At 59.9% G+C, this 24,931-nt stretch overlaps 1 protein-coding gene and 2 long non-coding RNA genes across 4 annotated transcripts in view; 1 reads left to right on the top strand and 2 right to left on the bottom strand.

The window, feature by feature from the left end:
• Positions 1 to 20,825, top strand: part of ZFPM1 (zinc finger protein, FOG family member 1) — a 74,828-nt gene extending 54,003 nt beyond the window's left edge. The window contains exons 4-10 of one of the 2 annotated variants that reach the window (XM_036012388.1): positions 2,645 to 2,778; positions 12,875 to 12,977; positions 14,668 to 14,877; positions 17,839 to 18,072; positions 18,332 to 18,427; positions 18,521 to 18,667; positions 18,868 to 20,825. In XM_036012388.1, the coding sequence (XP_035868281.1) occupies positions 2,645 to 2,778; positions 12,875 to 12,977; positions 14,668 to 14,877; positions 17,839 to 18,072; positions 18,332 to 18,427; positions 18,521 to 18,667; positions 18,868 to 20,594 (2,651 nt within the window). In that variant the 3' untranslated portion in view covers positions 20,595 to 20,825. Of the gene's footprint in view, positions 1 to 2,644; positions 2,779 to 12,874; positions 12,978 to 14,667; positions 14,878 to 17,838; positions 18,073 to 18,331; positions 18,428 to 18,520; positions 18,668 to 18,807 lie in introns of both variants that reach the window. The other variant, XM_036012387.1, reaches the window with a different exon arrangement.
• Positions 3,979 to 7,055, bottom strand: LOC118497583. The gene is made up of 2 exons (XR_004900116.1): positions 6,971 to 7,055; positions 3,979 to 4,082 (listed from the first exon to the last, which is right to left on the bottom strand). It is a non-coding gene; the product is annotated as an uncharacterized LOC118497583 (long non-coding RNA).
• On the bottom strand, positions 8,750 to 19,793 carry LOC118497582. The gene is made up of 2 exons (XR_004900115.1): positions 19,707 to 19,793; positions 8,750 to 8,913 (listed from the first exon to the last, which is right to left on the bottom strand). It is a non-coding gene; the product is annotated as an uncharacterized LOC118497582 (long non-coding RNA).
• Positions 20,826 to 24,931: the final 4,106 nt, after the last annotated feature.

A 24,931-nucleotide genomic window follows, 5' to 3' on the forward strand; every position in this document is an offset into this window, starting at 1 on the left:
GTGGGCAATCCACGGGCTCAGTCCTTGGTGAGCTCCCTGCCAGCCTCAGCAGCAGCACATGGGCCCATCAGGTAGCTGGACAGACAAACACATGGACAGACAAATGAGTGCCCAGCGAGCTCATCTCTAGACAGCCTCTTCATCGCCCGTCTCTCGCTCACACACACCTACCCCTGAGGGATGGCCAGGTGGAGGACCACAGACCCAGATATACTTAGGACACAAGGGGCCAGGACCCTCGGTCAGCATCCAGAGCCAGGTGGCCTGGGGTCAGGTCCTGGCATCCCACAGCCAGCTGTGGGTCCTGTCAGGGCCTCGGTTTCTTCATCCGTACAGGGGGGCTTAAGGAGAAGGCCAGCTTCGTAGGGCCGCCTGGGCCAGATTGGGTGACCGCATGTGGCTGGGCCCCACTCCTGTCCCTTGGCACCAATTTCTGAGGGCCTGAGGAGGGTGTGGCCCGTGGGCTGGGACCCAGGCATCCTCGGGGGCTGGCAGAGGACTCAGACCCTTGCAGGCAGGCCACAGAGCAACAGAGCTGGCCACTGCCCCCCTCTCTGCGGGGCTGATAAAGGGGCGCCGGCCTCCTCGGCCTCGCCCTGGTCTCCTGCCATCTTATCTGCCCTGGGGAAGACAAGGACCCAGTTAGAACGTTTTAGCCGGGCCTCCTGGCATATTTACACGTTATCTCTGCCATTAGGCCGGCAGTTATCTGATAATCGGGCCCATTAAGGCCACAGCCTGCCCAATCGGGGCTCCAGGAAGTGGGGCCGCCACAGAAGCGCTTGCTCAGGGACCTGGCCAGGCCACATGAGGCCTCCGTGGGCCCAGGCGGCCTGGGTGGCACCTGAGGCATAAGGTGGCCTGGCCTTCCTGAGCAGAGGTTGCATGGCCTAGGGAGGTGCTGCCATCTGAGGACAGGGCCGCCACTCTCCCCTCGTCCAAAGAGGACGCTGAGGCGGGGGAGGAGAGGTAAGATGCAGGTGTGATTCCTCCAGGGCAGCCCTGACAAATGTGTACCACCTCGGTGCCTTAGAACAACAGAAATGCATTCTCTCAGTGTTCTGGAGCCAGAAGTCCCAAATCTGTGTGTCCGCAGGGCTGTGCTCCCTCCGGAGGCTCCAGGGGAGGGCCGCTCCCGCCTCTCCCAACTCCGGGGGCCCCAGGCGCAGCTTCCTCCTGGGCGCACCACTGCATCTCTGCCTCTGTCTTCACACGGCCTTTTCCTGGGGTCTCTCCTCTCTGCGTCTCTTCTTGCAAGAACCTTTGTCATTAGACTTAGGGCCCAGTGGGTGTCCCACGATGCTGTCACCTGGAGACCCTAACTTGATAATGTCAGCAAGGACCCTTTTTCCAAATAAGGGCATAGCCCTAGGTTCTGGGTAGACATATGTCTTGGGGGCCGCCCTTCAGCCCAGCACACAAGGTCATGTGGATCGTGTATCATGCCTTGGCTGAACCCAGGAGCCTGGCTATAGACCCTGCCCAAGCCCAAGGCCCTGCCTGTGAGGGAGACTGTCACCGGGGCTCACAGCTGAGGCCTGTCTGTGTAAGCAGAGCAGAATGCTGGCTCTGCAGCGGATGCCACTACTCGAGCCATACCACAGAGTCACGGCCAAGGCCACATAAGCTGGCAGAGCCCATGCCACCTTCTACCCTCAGCTAGGAGACGGGCCCTTACAGGGGCCATGGCTGGCCCAAGACCTGAGGGCGAGTCAGGGTCCAGTCCTTCCAGAGAGGGAACAGAGGTCCTGAAGGCCACGTGGGGTCAACAGCATCCTGGGGACCCCACTGATCTTTGGAGAGTAAATGGAACTGAGCTCCAACAACCCAGGTGGAGATTCTGGCCTTGCTGAGGGCCTTGTGAGGAGGGCTCGGGCTCTCTCTGCACCTCGGCTGCCCCTCCGAGCACTGTGCTAAGCATGCTGGGTGGGGAGCTCATTCAATCCTCACACCACCCAGGGAAGTAAGAAGTATCGGGGATCCAGTCTTATAGGTGCGGAAAGCAAGGCTCAGCATTTCCACAGCTGCCTTCACAGGCCTGCTGTGCAGAATGAGGGACTTGCCACTGGGAAGGAGCTGGGAGGACGGTGCGGAGGGATGGGGATGGGTCTCGTCAACATCTTTGTCCTCTGCTCCTCCCATCCCAGCACAGGCGGCAAGGGTGATCTGGCTCCATGCATGCATCCTGGGCACAAGCAACTTTGCCAGTGCCTCTCTGGGCTGTGTGAGGGTCACAGATGTCCCTGACATGGCAGCTGTGGTCCCTGGGCCATGTGTGTTACTGGCACAGTGGCTATGGTTCCCAGACCACACATGTCCCTGATAGCGCAGCTATGGGCCCCAAGCTATGCACCTGCCTGCTCAAATACAGCTGCAGGCACCCCTCAGTGTCCTATCTCTGCAGCCCTTGGTCTTCGGGAAAGACCCACCAGAGGGGCTGGCCTGGCCCCCGGAGCTGGGCACCAGCTACCACCCCTGTACCTCAGGCCCAGGCCCACAGGGTGGCACTGCCTCCGTGGCCCTGCAGCCGCCTGACTGCTCCTGGGGGCAGGGACTGCAGAGGTAGGCTAGACCTGCGCAGGCAGCAGGGCTGGGTGGTCACCATGGTGGGCGCTCCTCACACCCCTGATGTCTCTCCCCGCAGACGAGCTGGAGGAAGTCCTGCAGGATGGGCAGAGGTGCGTGCGGGCCCGACGCAGCCTTGCTGAGGGCCTGTCCTGGGGCCCATTCCAAGGAAGCATCCAGAGCAGAGCCTCATCCCCCAGGCAGGCAGAACCGGTAAGGAGCCCCAACCACCGCTAGACCACCCACCGGTTGCAGGGTTGTGGCCAGGGCAGCCTCCCACCCAGGGCACAGGCCCCTTTGACCCTCCTGAGCCAGGTCAGGGGTAGACTCCAGCTCAGGAACCCCCACCACTACATGTGAAACACATCAGAAGATGTGGGTATTGGAGCCAGGTGGGGACTGGGGCAGGGAGGGTTAACTACCTGTGAGCACAAGGAGGGTTTCCTGGAGGAGGTGATGCAAGGCTTGTGGGACCTTGGATGACACAGGGAGGACTCCCTGAGGAGGGCTTTTTTAAAGATTTTAATGATTTATTTTTAAAGAGAGAGAAAGGGAGGGAGAAAGAAAGGGAGAGAAACATCGATATGAGAGAGAAACATCAATCAGTTGCCTCTCATACATACCCAACCGAGGACCAAACCTGCAGCCCAGGCATGTGCCCTGGCCAGGAATCGAACCAGTGACCCTTTGCTTTGCGAGACAATGCCCAACCAACTCAGGGCTGGAGGAGGGTGTTTTAAGCGGGCCCTTAACAGAGGAGTAGATGATGGCGAGGCAGAGAAGAAGAGCTTTCGAGGGGAGGAAGCAACAGGGAGCCCAAGTGTGGGGCTGGACCCTGCGTGCGTCTGAGGAGGACGTCAGGAACGCCCCACCCCCCAGCACTTTATGGACAGGGCCCCCGGTGGGAAACTAGGTGGGCTTCTGGGCACTTAGGGACAGCTGCAGCAGAGGGGGAGAGATCCGTTCTGACTTTGTCCCTGCGGGTCCTTCTGAGGACCAGGAGAGGGCACGGGTGTGAGCAGCGCCTCCTCGGCACGTGCTCCTCTCCCTCTTCGACTAAGAAGCCCCATCTGGGCGGCAGCACCTCCAGGTCATCGTTGTCTTGGTGTTACTTCTAAACTACCCTCTCCTATGTATGGCAGGTCGGTCTGGCATCCTCTTGCAGGGAGTACAAAGTCTCTTTATAAAATACATTTCAATTAAGAAAGGGCATCAATTATGAGTAAGTACGGGACAGCAGGTGGGCAGCATATAGTATCACGGTAACTGGGAGGGGCCTGTGAATGATGAGTGTCCTGATGGCCCTTGCCTGGGAGGCCAGGTGGTACGCCAGACTGGTCCTCTCAAGCCCAGGCTCAGGTGCTGCAACTGTGCAGCCATAGCAATGGCCTAGGTCCTTTTTGATTCCTGATGTGGCATTCAGGTATGGCTTGATCCAAGGTACATACTAGCACGTGGGTGCCCTGCAGTGCTGGGTCTCCTGGTCCTAAGACCGCAGGTGTCAGCCTCCAATCAGCCTGCATGTAATCATCAAGTAGCGGTGGGTTTGTTGAGTGGGTTTCTCCCCTACCCCCACCCCCTCCAGCACCTACAGGTTAAATGCTGCCCTGAAAGCTCTAACCACCTCCAACCTGGCAGTTAGAGCCCCCATTTCTCAGCTGTGGGAACCAGGGCCCCAGGAACTCAGCCTGCAGTAGTGTGGAGGGCCAGTAGGGCTGCAGGCGGAATCCCCGGCTGCAGACCCTTGGACCAGCATTTATACCCCTACCCACTGCGGTGGACGATAAAACCTGGGCTGTGGGTCACACAGCCCAGAATCTCTGTGTCAGAATCTCTGGGCTTGCATCTGGGCCTCAGGAGATTGGAGAAGCTCCCAGGGTCCAAATATGCAAGCCTGCTGAGGCCCCCCTGGGCTGCCCACAATGGCAGTCACAGCTGAGCAGCCAGGCACAGAGAGGCAGCCACCCAACGAGTCAGTGGGAGGCTGGCGCAGGACCAAGGGCTCCCACCTTTGTGGCACAGGGTCCGGATCCCAGGGTCTCCTACCTCATAGCTGTTTTGCTGTGTGCTCCCAGACAGGCCTCTAACCTCTCTGAGCTTCTGTTTCCTCACTGTTTGGGACCTTGGAAGGGGGCATAGGAAGCCCTGAAGGGTCGGTCCTTGAGGACTGAGCCTGCAGAATCCCAGCCTCTGCTCAAAGGAGCTGCAGCTTGTCTGCAAAGTGGAGAAGCCAGCAGCATGCCTGCCTCCCAGGGCAGCTGGGCAGAGCCAAAGAGCGATGACCCATGAGTCGTGCCTACCACAGGGCAGGACTCCGCAGGCGCCGGGCCCAGCAGGCCTGCAGCTGGGATGATCTTGTCCTGTGGCCTCAAGCTGGGAGGAAATAGTGGAAGCTCCAGGATGGGTTTTGGCTTTGTGGAAGGAGCCTGATTTTGGCTCCACTGTGGGATGGAGACTGTGTTGTTTAGAGCAGTCTCTAGAGGCAGTGAGCTTCCTGTCACTGGAGGCATTCAAGTAGCAGCTGACTCTTCCAAGGGTAGGCTGTCAGGAGGCAGTTGGAAGGAGGAATGGATGGGCTGAGAGCTCTGGGGACCTGGTCTCCGAACTCTCCAAGTGTCAAGAAAACCTGTGAGCAGTGGCAGAACAAAGGCAGGGTGGCTGAGGGGTGGGGTCTGCATGTCTCTCCTCTGCTCCCTCCTGGGGATAATCGGCCCCTTCCAAGATGTACACGTGTGTGCTCATGCCTACACACAGCCCCTCGTTTCCTCATCCCTCCCACCCTACGAGGCAGAAGCTGCCGCCCCGTCCTACGGACGAGGAAACTGAGGTTAAGTGACTTTGCAAAGCCATCCAGATCAAGTAGCAGAGGGAGAATTGTCTGCCCAGCCCCAAAGACTCCTGAAGGCTCCCTAAGGACAGGGCTGAGGGACCGGAGACACCGGCACCAGCCCAGGCCCCCCTGACCCCCTCCCCCCGCCGTGGGGGTTTGTCCTCCTCGGGCCTGGGGCACAGGTCAGCCCGGGGAGACTTGGCACGAGGCTGGAAACGCTCTCCAGGCGGAGAGATAATGCCGAGGGGAGCGAGGGAGCGAGCACCAGAGGAGCCAACAACCTTTGAGGCTCTTGCGGAGGAGCCTGGGGAGGAAGGAGCCTCGCCTGCTCTTCCCTGCAGCTTTATCTCCTGCAGAATTAAATCCTTGATTAACCCTTATCTCCCCAGCAGGCGCTATCTCTGCCTTGGCGCCGAGTGTCCAGACGCACCGTACAAGATGATTGATTTCTTAAAGATACTCGCACTTTTCTGATACTTCATTTATTGTCTAAATATTTTTGCTAAGATTTCAGCGGGCCTCTTATCGAGCTCAGCTGATGGGTCCCAGTTCTCTCCCCCAAGCACCTCCTGCCCCAGATCGTCCTATCAGCCGCCAGGCGGCTGTTTTCGAAGGAGGAGGGGGCAGGAGTAGGGGCACCCGATGGGGTGTGGTGACCCGTCCATTCCTGCTGGTGGTAGGGGGAGCTTCTTGCAGGCTGAGGAAAGGACAGGGTGGCTGGACGCTGAGGTTGGGAGCTTCAGGAAGGACACAGATGGCACAGAGCCCAGCGGTGGTTGAGAGATGGTTCTGGCACAACCTGCTGTGTTAACTCAGGGGGCGGGGGTCCCTCCCTGATCCAGTAGTAGCTTCCACTGTTGGAAATGGGGCTTGGAGGCCCAGCCACAAAAAAGGTGTTCAGGGTGGATGGTGGATGGAGGATGGGTGGATAGATAGATGGATGAACGAAGGAACAAGTTTTCACCCTCAGCTTGGCCCACACTGGCTTGGCCCATCTTTCTGTCCATTTGTACACCCAGGGCTCACCCACTTTAGCCCTAAAGTCATTGTGACATCAGTGAGACTGGCAGGGACCTCTGGCTGCCAAGCAGGGCAACAGGTTCAGTGGGGAAAGGCCCTGCCTAAGAGACTGAAACAAAACCCCCTGGGACCTGACCCCCCATGTGGCCCCAGGTGAGTCTTTGTCCAGCAGTCAGTGTAGAGGGTCAGCCTCCCTGGTCCTTCACCTGGAGATGGAGGCAGGGCTGCTCTCCGTGCAGGAAGCCTTGAAGGCTGGCGTCAGGGGTCACTGCCACGGCAGAGGCAAACCTCACAGTAGGGCCAGCACTGGCCAGGAACCTTTTGGGGGGCGAGGGGAACTGAGGCGGGATGCCCAGGCACACTCCCAATGATGCCTCTCTCTCCTTTGATTCTCGTTTACATTTGTTTGTAATAGAGAAGAGTACTCCCACCCCGCCCATCACTGCACTGCTTTCCCTGGGACTTCTGGGACTCCCAGCCCAGGGGCAGGGTGCTGCGAGTTCTTCACCCAAGTGGGGTTGCACTGCAAGCCACCCTGCATCTTGCTTTGCTCACCTGCTGACATGTTTCTGAGCATTTCAGGGCAGCCTCTTCCCCACAGCGCCAGGTGCCGCTGGCTGCAGCTGTCCAGCCTCCACGTTCCTACATGGAAAGTGAGAGTGACATGGGACATGTTGTGGACTCACCCTGACAGCACGGGGTTGCTACCCACTACGGTCCGGGCTCAGCCTGGCAGCACTGGAGCCGGCCTGCCGGCTGTGCCTCCCCACGCCCCTGCCCAGCACTGCCTCCTTCCTTAACAGCCCCATGGGCCGTCCTTGCCCCTGGTGCTCCCAGGGACCTCTTCCAACCATCCCGGCCTGACGTCCTCTGTCCAGCGGACCCAGCAGCCCTGTGGGACTTCGCAGGAAGCGCCCTGAGGCTCTGCTCCCCTCCCCCTTCCACATCAGTGTCGTGCAGCCTGGCCCAAACCCTGGGGTGCCAACAGGTCACCAGGGCCATGGTGGTTGTTCCCCAGTAGGCCCTGGGCTAGAGATTTACCCTGATGCTGTTGACTCACCTTGGTCTTGAGGCAGCTGTTCCATCTAACCCTATGGTACAGATGGGGAAACTAAGGCTCAGAGAGGATGCCAGAATATAGGTTTCCTCTAGCTGCTATAACAAAGTGCTGCAACCTGGTGTCTGAAGCAGAATTCCTTCCCTCCCAGTTCGGAGGCCAGGTGTGCGCAGGGCTGGTTTCTCCTGGGGTCTCTGAAGGAGAGTGCGTTCCAGGCCTCTCCCCAGCTTCTGGTGGCTGCTGGTGACCCCGGGGGTCCCTGGCTCAGAGATGCATTAGTCCCACCTCTGCCTTCTCTCTTCTCCTTGCCGTTGGATTTAGGACACACCTGGCTAATCCAGGACGGTTCCATCTGGGCTACCCTTAATTTAATCACACCTGCAAAGACCCTTTTCCCAGACAAGGTCACACTCAGGCTCCCGGTGGACATCCTTGGAGGCCACATTCAGCCCACTCCACAGAGCTAGCAATTGGCAGGGCCAGGGCCAGGCCGGGCGGGCCCCTGGCCCTCTGTGGGACAGCCCCTGAGGGTGCCCAGGTCTGGCCTTGGCTGGAGTGCCAGGGCAGGAAACAGAACAGTGTGGGTGTCCTTCTCGGGACACGCCACAGGCAGCAGACCTGCTGTTGGCCTTCCTGGGTCCCTGGCTTCCTTCCCCTCCATGCGTCAGTTTCCCTGTCGGCATGAAGGGGCTGTAGCTACAGGGCCAACCCAGGCTGGCCTCCTGGAGACACAGGAGGAGGACGCAGCTAGTGTCAGCACTCAGGACCTCTCCCACCACACCAGAAAGACCCATGCTGGGGGCTGGGAGAGACCACCTCTCCTCAGCCCTGGCCACCCATCCCCTGGGGCCAGGGCACAGGCCCACCCTAAGGACCAGCTCCCTACCTGAGCCCTAGGGCCACCCTGAGGAAAAGAGCTGGGGGCCACAGAGTCCCTCCCCACGCCATCTCTTCCTCCCTGTTGCTCCCTCCCCTATTGTCTCCCCCACCCCCACCGTGTCCCCTTTCCACTGGTGCCCACAGAGTGCCCCACTCACCCCTCCAGGCCTCGCCCCACTGCCTGGGCTATGGCCGCTCACACCCAGCCCCTGCCCCGGCCAGGCCTCAGCCCAGCTCAGACTCGTTCCTGCTTCTCCAGCACTTTCCCGCAGCCTCCACAGCGTGTTTCTTGCCGGCCTCCCGCTCCACCATCCACGCTGGGACATCAGGGACTGCATGTTCTGTTCACGGCGTCCCTGCACCCGGCACAAAGCACGTCCTCTGGGACTGGTTTTGAATGAGTGAGTGAGTGAATGAATGGATGGGATGCAGTGATTCAGTGGAGATCACGCATACCCAGGTTCCAGTCCTGCGCACACAAGGCCACGTCCTGTGGTCTTGGATGCCATTCACCTCTGTGGGCCTCAGTTTCCTCTCCTGTGAAATGGGTTCTTCACAGAGTCTGGGGAGATAAGAGGGGCCTGAGGAGCGAAAGGCCATTGCCTCTGGCAAGGTGAGTGTAGAGGTGAGGGTAGGGAGGAAATGAGCGGGGCTTCGCAGGGTGGGCTACAGAACAGGGACTGGGGGGCCCAGTCAGAGCCCATCTGGGCCTGCCCCAGACCTGCCCTCCCACAAACCTGCCTGTAGTGACCTGGGGGAGGCCCTGTGGCCCTGCGGCCACCCTCCCCCAGAACGGGGCCCCCACCTCCCCTTCCATGCGGCTTCATGAGAAGCACCGCGAGGTTTGGGAACAGCCTCAGATAAAGTTGTCACAGCGGATGCGGCGGAGATAGGGTTTCCGATGGTTATCAGTGGGCAGAGAATCCAGACACTGACCTCTTTGTTGGGAAACAAGGAGCATTCTCAGACGCACCCAGAGAATTTAAAGTGGCCACCCGTTATCCTGGGGCTGGGTGGGGCCGGCCTGGAGCCAGGAGGGAGGGACCAGGACAACCCTGAGGGGCTATAGGCAGGTCAGGCAGGGCTTCTCGCTTTCTCCCTACCGGGCCTGTCCAGCGAGCTGGACCCAGACTGGGCACCGAGTCAGGGGGCACCCAAGGAGGGAGAGCAGCTGGTGGCACACATGACTGCTAGTTTGGGCAGAAGGGCCAAGGCAAGGTGGGGGGCTATGAGTAGCCCCTCCCAAGTTCGTACCCCACTGCCCATGGGCAGGGCAGGCCAGGAAGGGGGGCTTGCCTTGGCCCAGCGCCTTCACTGCAAGAGAAAAGGGCCTCTGTTCCCTGGGCTGCTCGGAACTGGGGGGAAAGCAGGAGGGAAAAAAGGAAGAGAGTAACATGGGGCAACCCCATGGTGTGCCAGCCCCTGCACAGCAGAGGCAGAGATTGAAATCTGCTTCTCGCGGGATGTCCTTAGCCCCCAAGGCTCGACATGCCCCTGGGGGCAGAGGGGTGGCCTTCAGGCTGCAGCCAGCATACATGGGGGTGCTGGCTTAGGGCTGGCTGGGGGGCAGGGGAGGGGCAGGCATGGCAAGGCCAAGCTACACTCCCCAGGAGCCAGAGTGTGGTGGCCCCTGCACCCCCAGAGGCCAAGTGCAGGCACGTGCTGCCATTCAGATGGCTGTGCCCCCTCCTTTTCCAGCTTTCCCCATCTAAGGGCGGCGAAGAGCCCACTCCAATGTTAAGTGCTGAGGGAATATGGGCTGAAAGTCAGTCATAAAGCCCCAGATCTCCTGACCCATTTCCTCCTGGAAATCAGGTGTGGCCCCCCCCTAGGGCCCCCGTATCCCCTCCTTCCTCACCTGCCCCCCAGACAGGGGCTGTCACCTTGCCCAGCCAGGGAACACCAAGCAGAGGTGCTCAGTACCCGTCAAGACACAGAGATGGGCTGCTCCAGGCAAAAGGCACAGAGCTGGCCAGGGACATGGCGCCACTGCCTTCCGTCGGCTTAGCGTGCACACAGAAAATTAGGGGTTCTGCAGCGTCAGCAAAGCTGAGAGCAGGGGTTTTTATCATGCTGCGAACACGCACTCCTGAGAATGATAAGCATTAAACCGACCGGGAGGCTGTCAGTCTCAGTTTGAGGGTTTAGAAATATTGGGACGAATAATTAGATTTCATATCGTTACTGCAGCACCCATCGGAGGATCAGGCAGATTAATTTTTTTCACCCTTCTCTGCTCATTAATATTCATTAGAGACTCAGGAGGCCCAGCCTCTGCCTTGCTGCTAGCCCCGTTGGTTCACCCACCCCTGCACCAGCCACCCCCCACCAGTTCCACTTTGCCCCAGGCCTGACCCACCCCTGTGGCCTCAGGAGGCCTTGCAGCCGGCAGGGAACCCCCAGCTGGCACCCAGCCCCCACCCCCTGCTCTGCAATGTTACAATCACCAGGTGTCTACTAAAAGCAGAGAGCCGCCTGCCCCAAAGCGGGCTCCTTGGTGGAGATGCCCACAGTTGACATTTACCAACCACTGGCCTGGTGCCCCACGGACACCAGCCTCCTGGGCCTAAAGGCACAGCCCCTGCCCGGTGTGTCCTGGTGACCAAAGGGAATGCAAAAGCAAGGGTGTTGCTGGCGGGGGCTTGTCAAGTGCTGCTTGCACACCACACAGGCACTGTTCACAGGAGGGCCTCACATGGACTGCTTCTTCCCAGGGTCCTAGGAGAAACTGAGTCATAGAGCCAAAGATGAGATGTGCCCTGCAAGCATGTGGCAGGACAAGAATGGGTCCAGACTCCGACCAGGAAGGGCGTCCATCACCTGTTTGCAGAGAGATGCCAAGGCCCAGGGAGGGCTGCGTGGTAGTGGGGCAGGTGGGGCTCTCCCTGACCCACTGGCCAGCTGTACTCTGCTCGCCTGTTCCATGACTGAGCCACACAGCTGCTTCAGTGACCAGGGTGCCCCGACGTGGTTGGGAGTGTTACCAGGAGTGCCCAGCACACTGGCCTGATCCCCAAGTCTGCCACAGGATGGGGACAAGATGCAGAGGTGGTCAAAGGGGCTGCTGAGGGGGTCACGGTGGTGGAGGTCAAGCGTGGACGTGACCCCGATGCCCAGCTCTGGAGCCCCTGTTGCCCTCACAGCCAAAGCCCAGGAGAGTGTCTTGGGCTCCAACCCGGCAGGGAGGTGCCTGGAACCTGTCTGAGTACACCCCACACCCCATACCCCATCCCTGGCCCTAGCTGTCCCACGTGGCGGCATCCCCTCCAACTGCCATATATACCCTGTAGGCGCACAAAACCACCCCCATATAGGTGGTGGTATTTCCTGGTGAGAGCAAGTGACACTGGTTCTTCAGTAAAAGGTCCTGATGTCCCACGTTTCTAAGTAAAAAGCATTTATTTGCATAAAACAAAACACCCAATTCCTTTCCACGTGGTGCCATACCTTTCCACGTGGGACTCAGTTGCTGAGCTTAGGGACCTCCAGGCAGAGGAGCCCAGAACCAGGGTCCAGGGTTGGGTCTGAGGCCCAAAGGGCAGCGGTGGTCACCTCAACCTTGGGTAAAAAGGGCCATGGTTCTGCCCTGCCCACCAGTCAGCCGTGGATCTGTACCACAACCCCGAGCACCACCAGCAGCTGGGCCAGAGGGGGCTGCAGGCGGCCCATCCCTAGGCAGCCACCGCCAGGCACCAGAGCGCACTGGGCCAGAGGGCGAGTGTTTCCTCCACTCTGCAGGGCTCCGGAAACCAGGCCACCCCCAATGAGGGCCTGACCAGAGCACTCTTTCCTTCCGGTGCTGTGAAGGCTGGCTCCCAGGCCCGGCTGCCCCTCCCCTGCCTCCCGCCCTCCCCATGCCTCAGTTTCCTCACCTGTCAGGTGGGAGAACACTGCCTGCTCTCCAGCCTGGCCCAAAGCCAGGGGGGCAAGGGGCTAGTCTCCGGGAGCCATGAGGAAGGGACCAGGTGCCGAGCCAGCCTCAGCATGGGGACACTGCCTGGGGACCTCGGTGAGCTGCTGGGCCCAGGCAGGTGTCCCTTAAATGTCTACCACCTTCTAGTCCCAGGTCGGTCTGAGCAAAAGTGGGCCTGCCCTGCCCTGCAATGGGGGAGGGGAGCCCCACTGTCTGGGAGGACATGGAAGGCCTCCTTGTCAGGACAGGCCATCTCCTCAGGACCAATCTCGGCCTTGGCCCACAGAGGCCCTGGGAGCCCACATGGGAGGAACCCATGCCCCCATGGGCACCCTAGGAACTCACCGTAGCACCCAGCAGCCTGCTAAGGTGGTGGGGCAGTAAGGAGAGAACACGGGTCTGGATGGGAGTCCCCTCTCTGCCACAGGCTGGCTGCGTGACCTTGGGTTATGTTGCATGATCTCTCTGGGTCTCAGCTCCTAAGAGAACCCAGCATTTGACAAGGAGCAGGCCCACAGCCTGCCACCCACCAGGTGGTCTCCCTGTAGGGTCCCCAGATGGGCTTTCCCCCTGCCGTGTCCTTGCTGACCCCTCCTTTCTGACCCCCCAGAACCCCACCCTGATGCTGCTACTGGAGGATGAGGCCTGCTGGCTGAGGACACTGCCCCGGGCCCCGACGGAGGCCCAGGCCAATGTGGAGATCCACAGGAAGGGTTGGTATCTGGCACTTCCCTCTCAGCCTTCCGGAAGGTGGAGGTCCTTTGGCTCTCCCTGGGCTGGCTCTTAAAGGGAAACTAGCCCGTTTTGAACCAGGCCAAGGGATTGGTCACCACACTCCTAGCACCCAATTAATGCCCATCTGGGGGTGGGCACTTGTCTGGCCTAGGATGGGGGAGCAGGGTCTCAGGAAGCCAGGACCACTCTCAAGGCCCCTGGGATATCACCAGTGCAGTGGAGGAGCCTGGGCCAGGGCCTATACATGCTGGCCCACTCCTGCCTCTCTGCCCCTTTTAGAAAAGGGGTCCAAGATGGGGGTCCTTGCCCCCCTCACCTCAATTCAGAGTTAAGGCCACTCAGATACATGGGCTTTCGTCTCCATCACCATGGCCCCACCTGCCCTGGATGGTCTTATTCCTAAAGAAAGTACAGCATGGCCTTTCCATTGTGTGAGTGTCAAGGTGGTGTGGAAACCCCCTCCCCCAGTACAATAAGGGGAGGATGTGGAGACAGACACGTGACAACTTCTACAGACAAGCAGGGCCCTTTCCCACGTAGCCACCCAGGAGGGCTGTGGGCCTACTGACCACAGGAAACCCACCCCACTCCCCTGCGAGGGCACTCTGCTTCACCGAAACATCCTGGGAGGCCTCACTCTCACCGCCACCTGAGCACACAGCACGTTTGGCTGAACACCCCCGTGGAGGCAAAGCTCCATCCCAAGGGTGGCTCTGGTGTCCAGACAGAGCTAAAAGCCATTGGTGACAGCGGCCTTGTGACCAGCTCCTCAGCCTGGCCCCTTCCCACCTGGGGGTTGCCAGGGCTTGGCCGTGGGACAGACAGGTGCTGGACTTACCATGTGAGGACCTGGGCTTTCCATCCTGCCCTGCCAGCCCCATGCACCTTTGTCCAATGCTTCATCCTGTGTACCTGTCTTCCCACCCACGGCGGGGTGAGAACCCCGGCCCCCCCTCCCCATCAAGGGGTACTCTAAGGACGCAGGAAGCAGCTGGAAGGCTGGGTACTGGTAGCAATTAGTCATTCATGAGACTATACACCAAGCCAGGGTGTAGGCCAGTTAGTGCTGCCTGGCTCACCCTTCCTTCTAGTCTGGTCGGCAGGGCTCCAGCCACCTGTGTCTGCCCACGCAGGACCAGGGTCCTTGCGGCTAGTGAAATGGCCCTGTGCTGAACACTGGAGGTGGAACACTTGGGTAGTTCACTGGGGTCCTGTTGGCCAAGACTGCCCCCTGCAGGCCACGCTGGGAAAAGTGCTCCAGGAGAGTTGAATGGAGCAGACAGGCAGGTCCAGTGGCTACCAGGTCCTGCCTGGGCACTCTGACCCCTGTCCCATGTGCCATCTGTCTCCTGGAAAACAGGGCAGCTCTGCTTGCCACCCTTGGGGCCCTCCAACTTGATGGGCTCAGGGCAAGGAAACCTAAGGCTTGGGCAGGCCACCACCCAGTTATCCCAGAGAGGCAGGACCACTTGTGGAAACCAACCAGCCACAGCTATAAATCAGGCATGACCACTCCCTGATCGTGGCCTTGGCTCCACACCCCCATCTCTGGCTTCCAAACTCAGGGCTAAGAAGAGGCCTTCAGAAGGCTATTCGGGGAGTCTGCAGAGCTGGTGTGGCGGGCCTGGGGTTACTGGCCCTCCGATCAAGGTGTCCTTACCCTTACAGATGAAGCCCTCTGGTGCAGGCTCACCAAGCCAGTGCCAGCAGGAGGACTGCTGAGCACACTCCTTGTAGCAGAGCCCCACAGCACCCCCAGCCACCCTGTGAAGAAGGAGCCAGTGGAGCCTGAGTGCCCGGCCCCCTCTCATACTGACATCCAGCTCCTGCCCCAGCAAGCCGGCATGGCATCCATCCTGGCCACAGCAGTCATCAACAGTGAGTACCTCCCTCATGCCCCGCCTTTGGCAGGGCCTGCCCAGTCCCCAGGCACAGGGCTGCAGGTAGTGCTTGGTGCTCGGGAGCACAAAGACCTGTGGCCACTGGGATTGGAGCAGGGAAGGAGATGGGCCGCAGTGGGCTGGCACACAGAGCTTGAAAGTAGGGCCCCAGGAAGGGGGTTTGGGGTGGGGCTCCGGGCTACTGCTAGAGCATGAGACATGGCTGGCTCAGGGATGGTGAGGGGGCAACCCTGAGCAGGCGGCAGGGAGGCATGGCAGCAGCGCATGCTGAGCGTGGGCAGGGAGGCAGCAAGGTCCCCAGGACTCAGGTCTTGCACTGGGAAAGGTGCAGCAAGCAAGCACACACTAGAGCCCATGCCTCTCCCTTTGGGGCAAAGCAGGTTCCCTTGTCTCTCAGCCCCCACCAACATGTGGATCGCCACTGGGACTGCCCCCACTTCTCAGCACACACTAAGCCTCAGAGTTATGACAGTGAAATAGGATCCACTCTTTCCACAAATACTCGTTTAACACCCACACTGAACCAAGCAGTGGAGGCACCAAGGCCACCAAGGTGGGGTGCTGGCCCACTGCAAGAGTGGCGGCAGCGGCTGCAGGGTAGGGTACATCTGGGAAGGAAAGCAATGTCATGGTCAGGCAGTGGCGGAGCTCCTTTAATTGAGGTGCTCGGGAAAGCTGCTCAGATGAGAACACTCAGGTTTGGACCTGCATGCCAGGAAAGAGCAGCTGAGTGGTTGGTCACCTGCCGAGGCCTGGGAGGTGGTCACTGCGGCTGGAACCTGGTGGTGCGGCAGGCATGCGGGCAACCAGTCTCTGAGGGGGGTTCCAGGCAAGAACCGATTTCTTCTCAGGGCAATGAGGCCTCAGTAGAGGCTTTAAGCAGCAAAGTTTGGCTTTAAAATCACCCTGGCTGCTGGGTGGCAACTGTGAGGTTGCAAAACTGTAAGTCACAGGTGATGATGGCTTGATGTAAGTGGGTGCAGCTGAGACAGAGCCAGAGGTGACACTGAAGCCCACAGGGACCAGCCGGCTACAGTTGGGCTGGGTGAGGAGGCAGCAGCAAGCAACACACCAGGCGCTTCGGTGTGGCCATCCAGGTCGATGTTAGTCAGCACCGTTGTTGGTGAGGGGTCAGAGGAGAGCCCTTCTGAGCATCCTGACCCAAAGGCAGATGGGGAACCCGAGCTGGGGCTCAGGGTAGTCAGAGCTCCACAAGCCCTGGGGCAGCGTGAGAGCCCCAGGAAGAGACAGGGCCTTCAGACACTAGCGTGGGGTGGGGGGAAGTCTGCCAAGGACTCGTGTTTAATTCTTGACACTCCACCACCCTCAGCCTGTTTTCCTCGCTTGTGAAGTTGGGGTCATGGTAATACCGGCCTCAAGGTGTCTGTGCAGGCTTCCTGAGCTGCACCCACCCCAGACTTGACCCGTGGTCAGCCCACCTGCGGTCAGCCCTAGGTCACAGTGGCCAGGGCTTGAATGGACCTCCGAGGCTCTGGCCCCTCTCTTGACACCATGGGCAGCAGCACAGTCCCCAGCACTGACTTTGCAAATATAAAAACAAACCCATTGGTGGCCTCAGGTCCCCAACCCAGCTCAAGGTCTCAGTCTATAGAGAACAGAGCTGCCTTGAGACCCCAAGTGAAAGGGAACTTGAAAACCAGAGAAAACACAGTAGGAAGGAAACAGAGCCAGAAAAACTGTAGGTACAGGGTCCAAGGGGTGGTCACCGCAGCCAGACAGACAAAGGCAGTTCCTTCGGAGAAGTGGGAAAAGCAGGAAACCTGGCGGCCTCTTAGGTGGAGGAGCAGCACCTGCACAGCAACGAGGGACCCGGGACACACATCGGAGAAGCCAAGATGAGAAACACACCCTAACCTGCAGAAATAGAAACCAGATGATGAGGAACCCAGGGCCCCTCATTCTACCTCTAAGGTACAACAAGCCCTGCCCTGGCCACCTTTGGCCAAGGGGCAGCTGGCCGCAGAACAGCAGCAGAGACACACAGAGCACTCCTTTAAATTCTGCTCAACAGACACACCGAACCAGAGAACGGTGGAGCATCCATCAGAGAAATCCTCCCCCATGGGCAAAATCAGCCCTGCGATCCAAACTCCAGAACCTGACAAATTAGAGGCAGCTTACTTGGGGTAAAGTTAGTGGATCCATTAACGTGATCATTCAGTCAGTAACTGACGTGGAAACACCCAGATATATAGGGGATGACAAGGGAACAGGAAGGACTCCTCTTCCTTGCATCTCCTGGCCTCACCTCCTTCCCACCCTCATCCCAGAAGCCACCCAGAGCAATGTTCAACTCTCGACCTCGTGCCCAGGTGCTTGGGGATTTTGATGCATCTGGTCCCTACGCACCTGGCCACTCACACACCTGTTGATGTGTACACGCCTGTTTCATCCTCCACCAGCACCCAGGTCGTCCCTTCATAGCCCCCCTGCCACCACACATGCACCTGCACACACTCGCCACCTCCTTCCCCTGTACGTGACTGCTGCCACCAAATAACTGACATAACCACATGCTCCACCAGAGTCCCACTCCTGCAGGTGTCCACTAATATGTCCACGTGCCTCCCGTGAGCACCCCATGAGGCCATGGCATGTCCTTATGGGCTCACTGTTGGAAGGCAGCATGGAGAGCATCCTGGGCAGTACCCAGAGCCCCTGTCCACATGGCTCCACAGCATCCTGGAAATCCATAGAGAGGGCACCCTGGGCTGTAAAAAAAACAGATAAGAAAGAGCAGTAGTGATGGGGAGGGAAGGCCAGGTCACAAACTTCACTGCCCAAAGCAGGACACAGGAGGCAGCCAGGGCAGAGCCCTCACTTTGCAGAGAATACACCGCCTCACCCTGGGTTGCAGGCAGCCCCCCCTCTGCTTCTGAACTGTCCCCTCAGGTGTTACCCACCTCTTGCCCCACAGAAGATGTCTTCCCCTGCAAGGACTGTGGCATCTGGTACCGCAGTGAGCGGAACCTGCAAGCTCATCTCCTGTATTACTGCGCCAGCCGCCAGAATGCCAGCTCCCCTGCCTCAGCCACCACCGATGAGAAGACCAAGGAGCCGTACCCCAACGAGCGTATCTGCCCCTTCCCCCAGTGCCGAAAAAGCTGCCCCAGTGCCAGCTCCCTGGAGATCCACATGCGCAGCCACAGTGGTGAGGCTCCACGCCCCCCCAGGACCCCAGCCTGCTTCACGATAGCGCATGCGTGCCCACTACGCCCAGGCAACAGATAGGCCTGTGTGGTCTTCCCACCATACCACATAGCCTCCCAAAGCTCCTGGGGCACAAAGCCCAAAGCCCGGCTGCCTGGATGGTCAGCCCGGGGCTGGGCCCAGGCCGGGGTCCTGGGAGGCTTGAAGAGCCCTCCACGCATGGCCGGTATCATGGCCCCTCACTGGGCCCTGTGTTCCAGGCGAGCGCCCCTTCGTGTGCCTCATCTGCCTGTCGGCCTTCACCACCAAGGCCAACTGTGAGCGGCACCTCAAGGTGCACACAGACACACTGAGCGGTAAGCGGGCTGGGAAGGGAGCAGGGCCAGGTCAGGGGGTGTTTGTGGAGCCCCCCCCAGCTCCGGGGCCCTGACACCACAGCCCATCTGCAGGTGTCTGCCACAGTTGTGGCTTCATCTCCACCACAAGGGACATCCTCTACAGCCACCTGGTGACCAGCCACATGGTTTGCCAGCCAGGCTCCAAGGCTGAGATCTACTCGCCAGGAGCTGGGCACCCCTCAGCCAAGATCCCTCCAGGTGAGTCCCAGGGGGCCCCTCTGAGGACAGGGGAGTGGTCTGGTCTATGAAACAGCCGGGGGGGTGGGGTCAATTTGGCCTTGGCCCTCCACCATCTCTACCCAGCCCAGCTCTCCCTTCCCACCCTGCCCCCTCCTCAGGTCTGGCCCAGGCAGGTCCTGCTCCAGCCCTGAAGTGTGGCCCTTGGGGTCTTCCTGCAGACAGTCTGGCCGGCTTCCAGCAGCACACGGCCCTGCATGGCCCCCTGGCCTCCTCTGACCTGGGCCTGGGGTCCACCCCATCACCAGGAGTGGACAGGAAAGCCCTGGCTGAGGCCACCAATGGAGAGGCCAGAGCGGCCCCCCAGAACGGGGGCAGCGGTGAGCCCCCAGCGGCGCCCAGGAGCATCAAGGTGGAGGCGGCCGAGGAGCCCGATGTTGAGCCAGGGCCCCCAGCCCCTGCATCACGGACGCCCTCCCCGCCCAGCCCCGCGCCCGCCGGGGTCAAGGCTGAGTTGCCCAGCCCCACACCCGGCTCCAGCCCTGGCCCCGGTGGACTGTTCCTCCCACAGTTCCCCGCTGCGCCCCCCGCCTCGGAGATTCTGGCCAAGATGTCCGAGCTGGTGCACAGCCGGCTGCAGGTGGGGGTGGGTGCGGGGGCGCCGGCAGGCCTACTCGCAGGGGCCCCCAAGGGCGCTACATGCTTCGAGTGCGATATCACCTTCAACAACGTCAGCAACTTCTACGTGCACAAGCGCCTCTACTGCTCCGGCCGCCGCGCGCCCGACGACGCACCCCCGGCTCGCAGGCCCAAGGGGCCCCCCACCCCTGCTCGCGCACCCCCTGCCCCGCCACCTGCCGAACCCGACGCGCCAAGCTCTTCGCCGGGACCCGGAGCGCGCGAGGACCAGACGGGGGACGTAACCACGCCCGAGGCTGAGACGGGCGGTCGGGGCAGTGAGGGCAGCCTGAGCCCGGGCAGCGGGGCGGACGAGGAAGACGACCCCCGTCGGACGCTGTGCGAAGCCTGCAACATCCGCTTCAGCCGCCATGAGACCTACACGGTGCACAAGCGCTACTACTGCGCTTCGCGCCATGACCCACCGCCACGCCGGCCGGCTCCCGCTGCACCCCCAGGAACCCCCGGGCTCCCCAGCATCCCCGTGCCAGCACCGCCACCCGTGCGCACGCGCAGGCGCCGTAAGCTGTACGAGCTGCAGGTGGTCAGTCCCGCCCCCGCAGCGCCAGGCCCCGCCCCACCAGCGCAAGCTCTCGGCCCGGAGCCTCCGGCGTCACTGTCTCCGCGTCCCGGAAGCGGAAACGGGCTGGATCAGTCCGAGGGCCCCATCGATCTGAGCAAAAAGCCGCGGCGTCAGACCTCTGCCGCTCCTTTGCCCAGCCCCACGCCAGTGCTGCCGGCCCTGGCAGACTACCACGAATGCACGGCCTGCCGCGTGAGCTTCCACAGCCTCGAGGCCTACCTAGCGCACAAGAAGTTCTCCTGCCCCGCTGCGCCGCGCCGTCCCCGGGCCCCGGAGGACCCCGCCGTCGTATGCCCCTATTGCCCCCCGAATGGTCTGGTTCGTGGGGACCTCGTCGAGCACTTGCGCCTGGCGCACGGCCTGCTGTTGGGCAAACCCCTGACCGGTCCCAGCGCAGAGGCCCGGACGCCTTCGCCCGCCGCCCCCCGTGATGGCCTTAACGGCCAGGAGCCACCCACTGGCCCTCCTGACAGCAGTCCCCTGCCCGGCCCGCCCACAGCCCCATCAACCCCTCCTTCCCACTCGGACAAGGGCGTCCAGACCCCCAGTAAGGGGACGCCGGCCCCCCTGCCCAACGGCAACCACAGGTATTGCCGCTTGTGCAACATCAAGTTCAGCAGCCTGTCCACTTTCATTGCCCACAAGAAGTATTACTGTTCCTCGCATGCCGCCGAGCACGTGAAGTGACCGGAGGCCACACTACAGACGGGAGACCGCTTCACACGCCCCGCTGCTCTCCAGGAGCCAGGACCTACCAGCCTAACGCTCATAAAGACACAATCACCCCCAGGAACCCGGCTGTTGGTGACTCTGGCTCCTAGGAAACTCACCAAGCACAGGCCTCAGCAGAGGAGGCTGCTAATGGCAGCACCCACCTGGACCCTTGGCACTTAATAAAGAAGTTCAGTTTGATGAGTAGACTGGTGGAGCAGCCTAGTTCTCTGAGCAAAGGGCCCTGCAGGGTGGGGGCACATGCTGGCCAGCATCTTGGGCAATCCATGCGCCAAGCACTTAGAGGCCACCACTGCCACCTCCAGCATACATACAGACCACTGCAGTCCGGAATGACCAGGTCCCCAGCCGTGTCACGCAGTTAGTGGCCCTAAGAGCTGGACCGAGCTGGACCGATGCCACCACACAGTGAGAGCTGCCCTGCCAGCTGCTCTGTACCCACTTGAAGCACAGGGGGAACAGATACTGCCCTTCTAGGCCCACTGTTGCTGCCCCCTGAATCCAACCAGAAGCTGTGGTTTGGCCACCAGATAACAAAACAGAGGGCTTAATCCTACCCAGCAGTCTTCCCACCCCACTTGGTTCTGGGGCCTGGGTGTCACCCATCCAGTCACAGGCCACCAAGGTTCTGGGGATGGGAGCATCTTGGGAAGGATGAAGCCCTGTTGTTGCCATGGCTGGTGGGAGAGGAGGGGCAGTTAACAGACACCAAGGAAGAAGGTGCACAAGGGAGAGGGTACCAAGGCCCACAGTGGCCCCTGGGACCAGGGGGCACAAATCCTGAACTGGGTGTAGCAGTGGGGGTGAGGGACAGGAGCACTGCGCCCCCAGTCTGCTCTACTGGTGCTGCGAGGGGTGCTCGTGCCACGGCTGGACTGGACGATGCCAGACCAAACCCTAGCAAAGAGCCTAGCTGCAATCCTGCCATTCGGCAGCTGGGTGACTGAGCACCCTCCAGCCTAGTGTCCCTGCTTGAAAATGCTCCATCAGTCCTTTCCAACGTTGCTTGAAGTAGCAAACACAGTTTCACTCAGCAGCTCCGACTTTGACCTTTGTCTGACTTGAGAGGTGCTTCCTGCCACCACCTTGACTCAGTCTCCATGACATCATCCACAGGCAAGAACTTTCTCTGAGCTAGTCCCGAGTACCAGGGCTTGGTCAGACAAGGTCACTTGGCCAAAGCCTCTGGACAGTCAGGGTTCCCACGCCCTCAGGGAAGGGTTGGGAGAGTGTCCCATGGGAGCCAAACTCCCTTTCTTGTAGATAGATGCCTGTCCTCCAAAAGACCAGCCTGGCCTCTGCCCTCCTGGAGTGGGGTGGGGGAATTGCACAGACCCTCCACCCTGCTCCTTGTTTGCAATGTTTCACATTAATTTGCATGGAGAGTTCAGGAAGCTCCGCCTCTGAGCCAGACCACTGAATGAAAGGCACTCTGAAGTCCTCACACTGTTCTTTAAAAAAATTAAACCTAATAGTGAGTTTTACTGTGTATAAATTTTGCAATATTTTTTTTTTAAAAAATATGCTGGCGGAGATCAGGGATTTGGCTTCTTGTGAGGAACAGATGCTCAAAGTGGGGGGAAATGCAGCACAGACTCACAGATGAGGGAGACCAGCGTCCACATCCTCCCCATGCCTCAAGAGCCACCCCCACCCCCACACACAAAGGGACAAGTGAATCAAGAGGGCAGATGTGAGTGGAGGACCGTGCTGTCCAGAAAAGAGCCTCAGTTCCCACGCCTGTAAATGTGTGCAGGGCTGCACTTGATGGTCCTGTGGCCTCTTCTGAGAGCTCAGTTCAGCAGACAGAGCTGGCCCTGACCCCTGCTCCAGGCCTGAACTGCTGGCCCTGTCACCCGGAAGGTCCTGGGCCCAGTGGCCAACTGCCCTCACCCTGGCCTGGGGAGGTTCCCGGGGTGGCTCGGCTGGAGTCTCCAGGGCAGCACCACACAACTCGTTAAGGGTCCTACACCTGGGTCCTGGGTCCTCCCACTGCTCCCCTCCTCCAAGGTAGTGCCGAGCACCCTACTGCAGCCAACCACAGTCCAGAGCCCATGTCCACTGCCCTCCTTCTTCAGATCCAGGTTTCCCACACCCTACAGATTCCTTCACTGCGGCCACTGTCCCAGCTACAGCCCAGGGACAGCACCCAGGCCTCCTTCCCACTTCTCTCCAGGAAACCCAAAGCTTCTGCCTCCCAACCACGCCCTCACCCCCCTGGCCTGCTGCTTCTCTAAATGAGGAGAGTTCACCGCTTGCAGAGCCGCACAACCCCCCACTCCCCGGCCTCCCCACTGTGCACATGGATTCCCACACCCTTAAATCTCTCTCTAGCCCAGCCACGCCTCTTGTAAGCGCCAGATCTGTCTTCCTGCTGCGCTGGATGTCACCCTGATGTCCCTCAAGGGCCCTGAATGTCCGAGAGTGCCTCAGCAACCTGCGTCTTCCCCCTGCCTCTGTGCAGAAGTTGCCATCCACCCTGATGGAGCACCACACCTCACTGTCACAGCAACTCTTGATTTTGCCAAACCTGATGCTCCCACCATCTAGCTTCCAGGTCTGCGACTTCCCCTGAATTTTCTCTCTCTCTCCTCTCTCTCTCTCTTTAGGATTTTATTTATTTATCTTTAGAGAGGAGAAGGGAGGGAGAGAAACATCAATGTGTGGTTGCCTCCCACTGCAGGCCCAGCCTGTAACCCAGGGCATGTGCCCCGACTGGGAATCGAACCAGCAACCCTTTGGATGCCGGATTTTCTCTTAATCACTCGCCACTGTCAAACCTATCAGGTAGTCTGCTTGGCCCTACCTCTCAAGACTACTGCTGCTTCGCCTGTGCCCACAGCCACACTAGATCCAATGGACTGCCCACCAGCCCTGGCCACCACTGCTCTCCTCCCAGCTCCGATCAGGCTCTACTCAAGCCTTCAGGGGTTCCTGCCACACAGAGGGGGCCTCCAGGCCCTCTTTACCACACCACGCCCTGTGGTGCTGCCCACCCTGCTCGTGTTAGTACTTCAACCTGGCCTGCTCCCCAAAGCGCTGCCTTTCCTGTCGGGCTGCTGTCAGTCTAAGGATTATCCCTGACCTGCCTCACTTAGCACCCTGTTTATTTCCCCCACAGCAGTGGCACTCTGGAAATCTGGTTTTATTTTGCCTCCCCTTTGTCCCTCCCCACGGGCGTCATCTGCCTTGGCTACTGTCTGCTGGGCACCTGGCCTGTGGCCTTACACCAGGGAGGGACATGCAGTCACTGAAGTCACAACGGAGTGAAAGGACCAGCAGAAACATAAGCGAGTCCCCCTCCCCCACACCCTGATGGCCCATCTACAGCCCATCCCCAAAGCCGGCCCCTCCTGTCCAGCCCTGGGCTTCTCCTGGATCCCATCCTTCCACTATACCAATCGCACCTCCCTGGAGCCAGCTCTGACCAGGAACATCATATAACAGCTCCTTGCACATGTGGCCCCTGCTCAAGGCCACCGTGCAACCCCGTCTCCTCCTAACCGGGCCGTCCAGCCAGAGTCCTGTGAAGGTACTAAGGGATCAGCCCACTCCCAGGCCATTGCCATCCGCAGCCCTGTGCCCTCGCACACCACCAGGGACGGCCTAGCTCTAGGAATCAAGGCAAGTGGACATTCCTGGCACCAGAGGTCAGCAGCAACTCATTTATGTGGGCCAGCAGGCCAGGTGCCAGGAGCTTGCCCTATCACACTCCAGGCTCACCAAGTCTGTGGGCCCTTTGTCCCCTGAGACAGGAGGAGAGGGGTGCAAGGGGGACAAAGAAGGGTGGGAGGTAGCTCATAACAACCAAGAATGAGCCTCAAGAGGACACGGAGATCAACCTTGCAGTTTGGAGAATAGTCCATTTGCACAGGAGAGTAGGGGGCAACGAAGATGACCAGTCAGTGAGGAAGGGGCCTGGACTGGGGTTGGCCTTGGGGCGAGGGAACTCAGAGAGGATGGGGCATCCCCAGGCAGAGTCCCAGCAGGCACCAGGCCATAATCAAACTGCTTCCACAGTGCCCATGGTATGGCTTGTCCTCCTGTTGCCACTTTTTTTTAATTTATTGATTTTAGAGAGAGAAGAAGGGGGAGAGAGTGAGACAGAGAGAAACATCAATTTGTTTCTCTTCACTTATGCATTTATTGGTTTATTCTTGTATGTGCCCTGACTGGGGATCAAACCCACAACCTTGGTGTATTGGGAGTCTGTTCTAACCAACTGAGCTCCCTGGCCAGGGCCCTCCTGTCATTGTTCTTATGGAATGGGCAGAAGGCTCAGAGGGGGTGCA

The sequence above is a fragment of the Phyllostomus discolor genome, chromosome 12 (assembly GCF_004126475.2).
Source record: "Phyllostomus discolor isolate MPI-MPIP mPhyDis1 chromosome 12, mPhyDis1.pri.v3, whole genome shotgun sequence".
NCBI lineage: Eukaryota > Metazoa > Chordata > Mammalia > Chiroptera > Phyllostomidae > Phyllostomus > Phyllostomus discolor.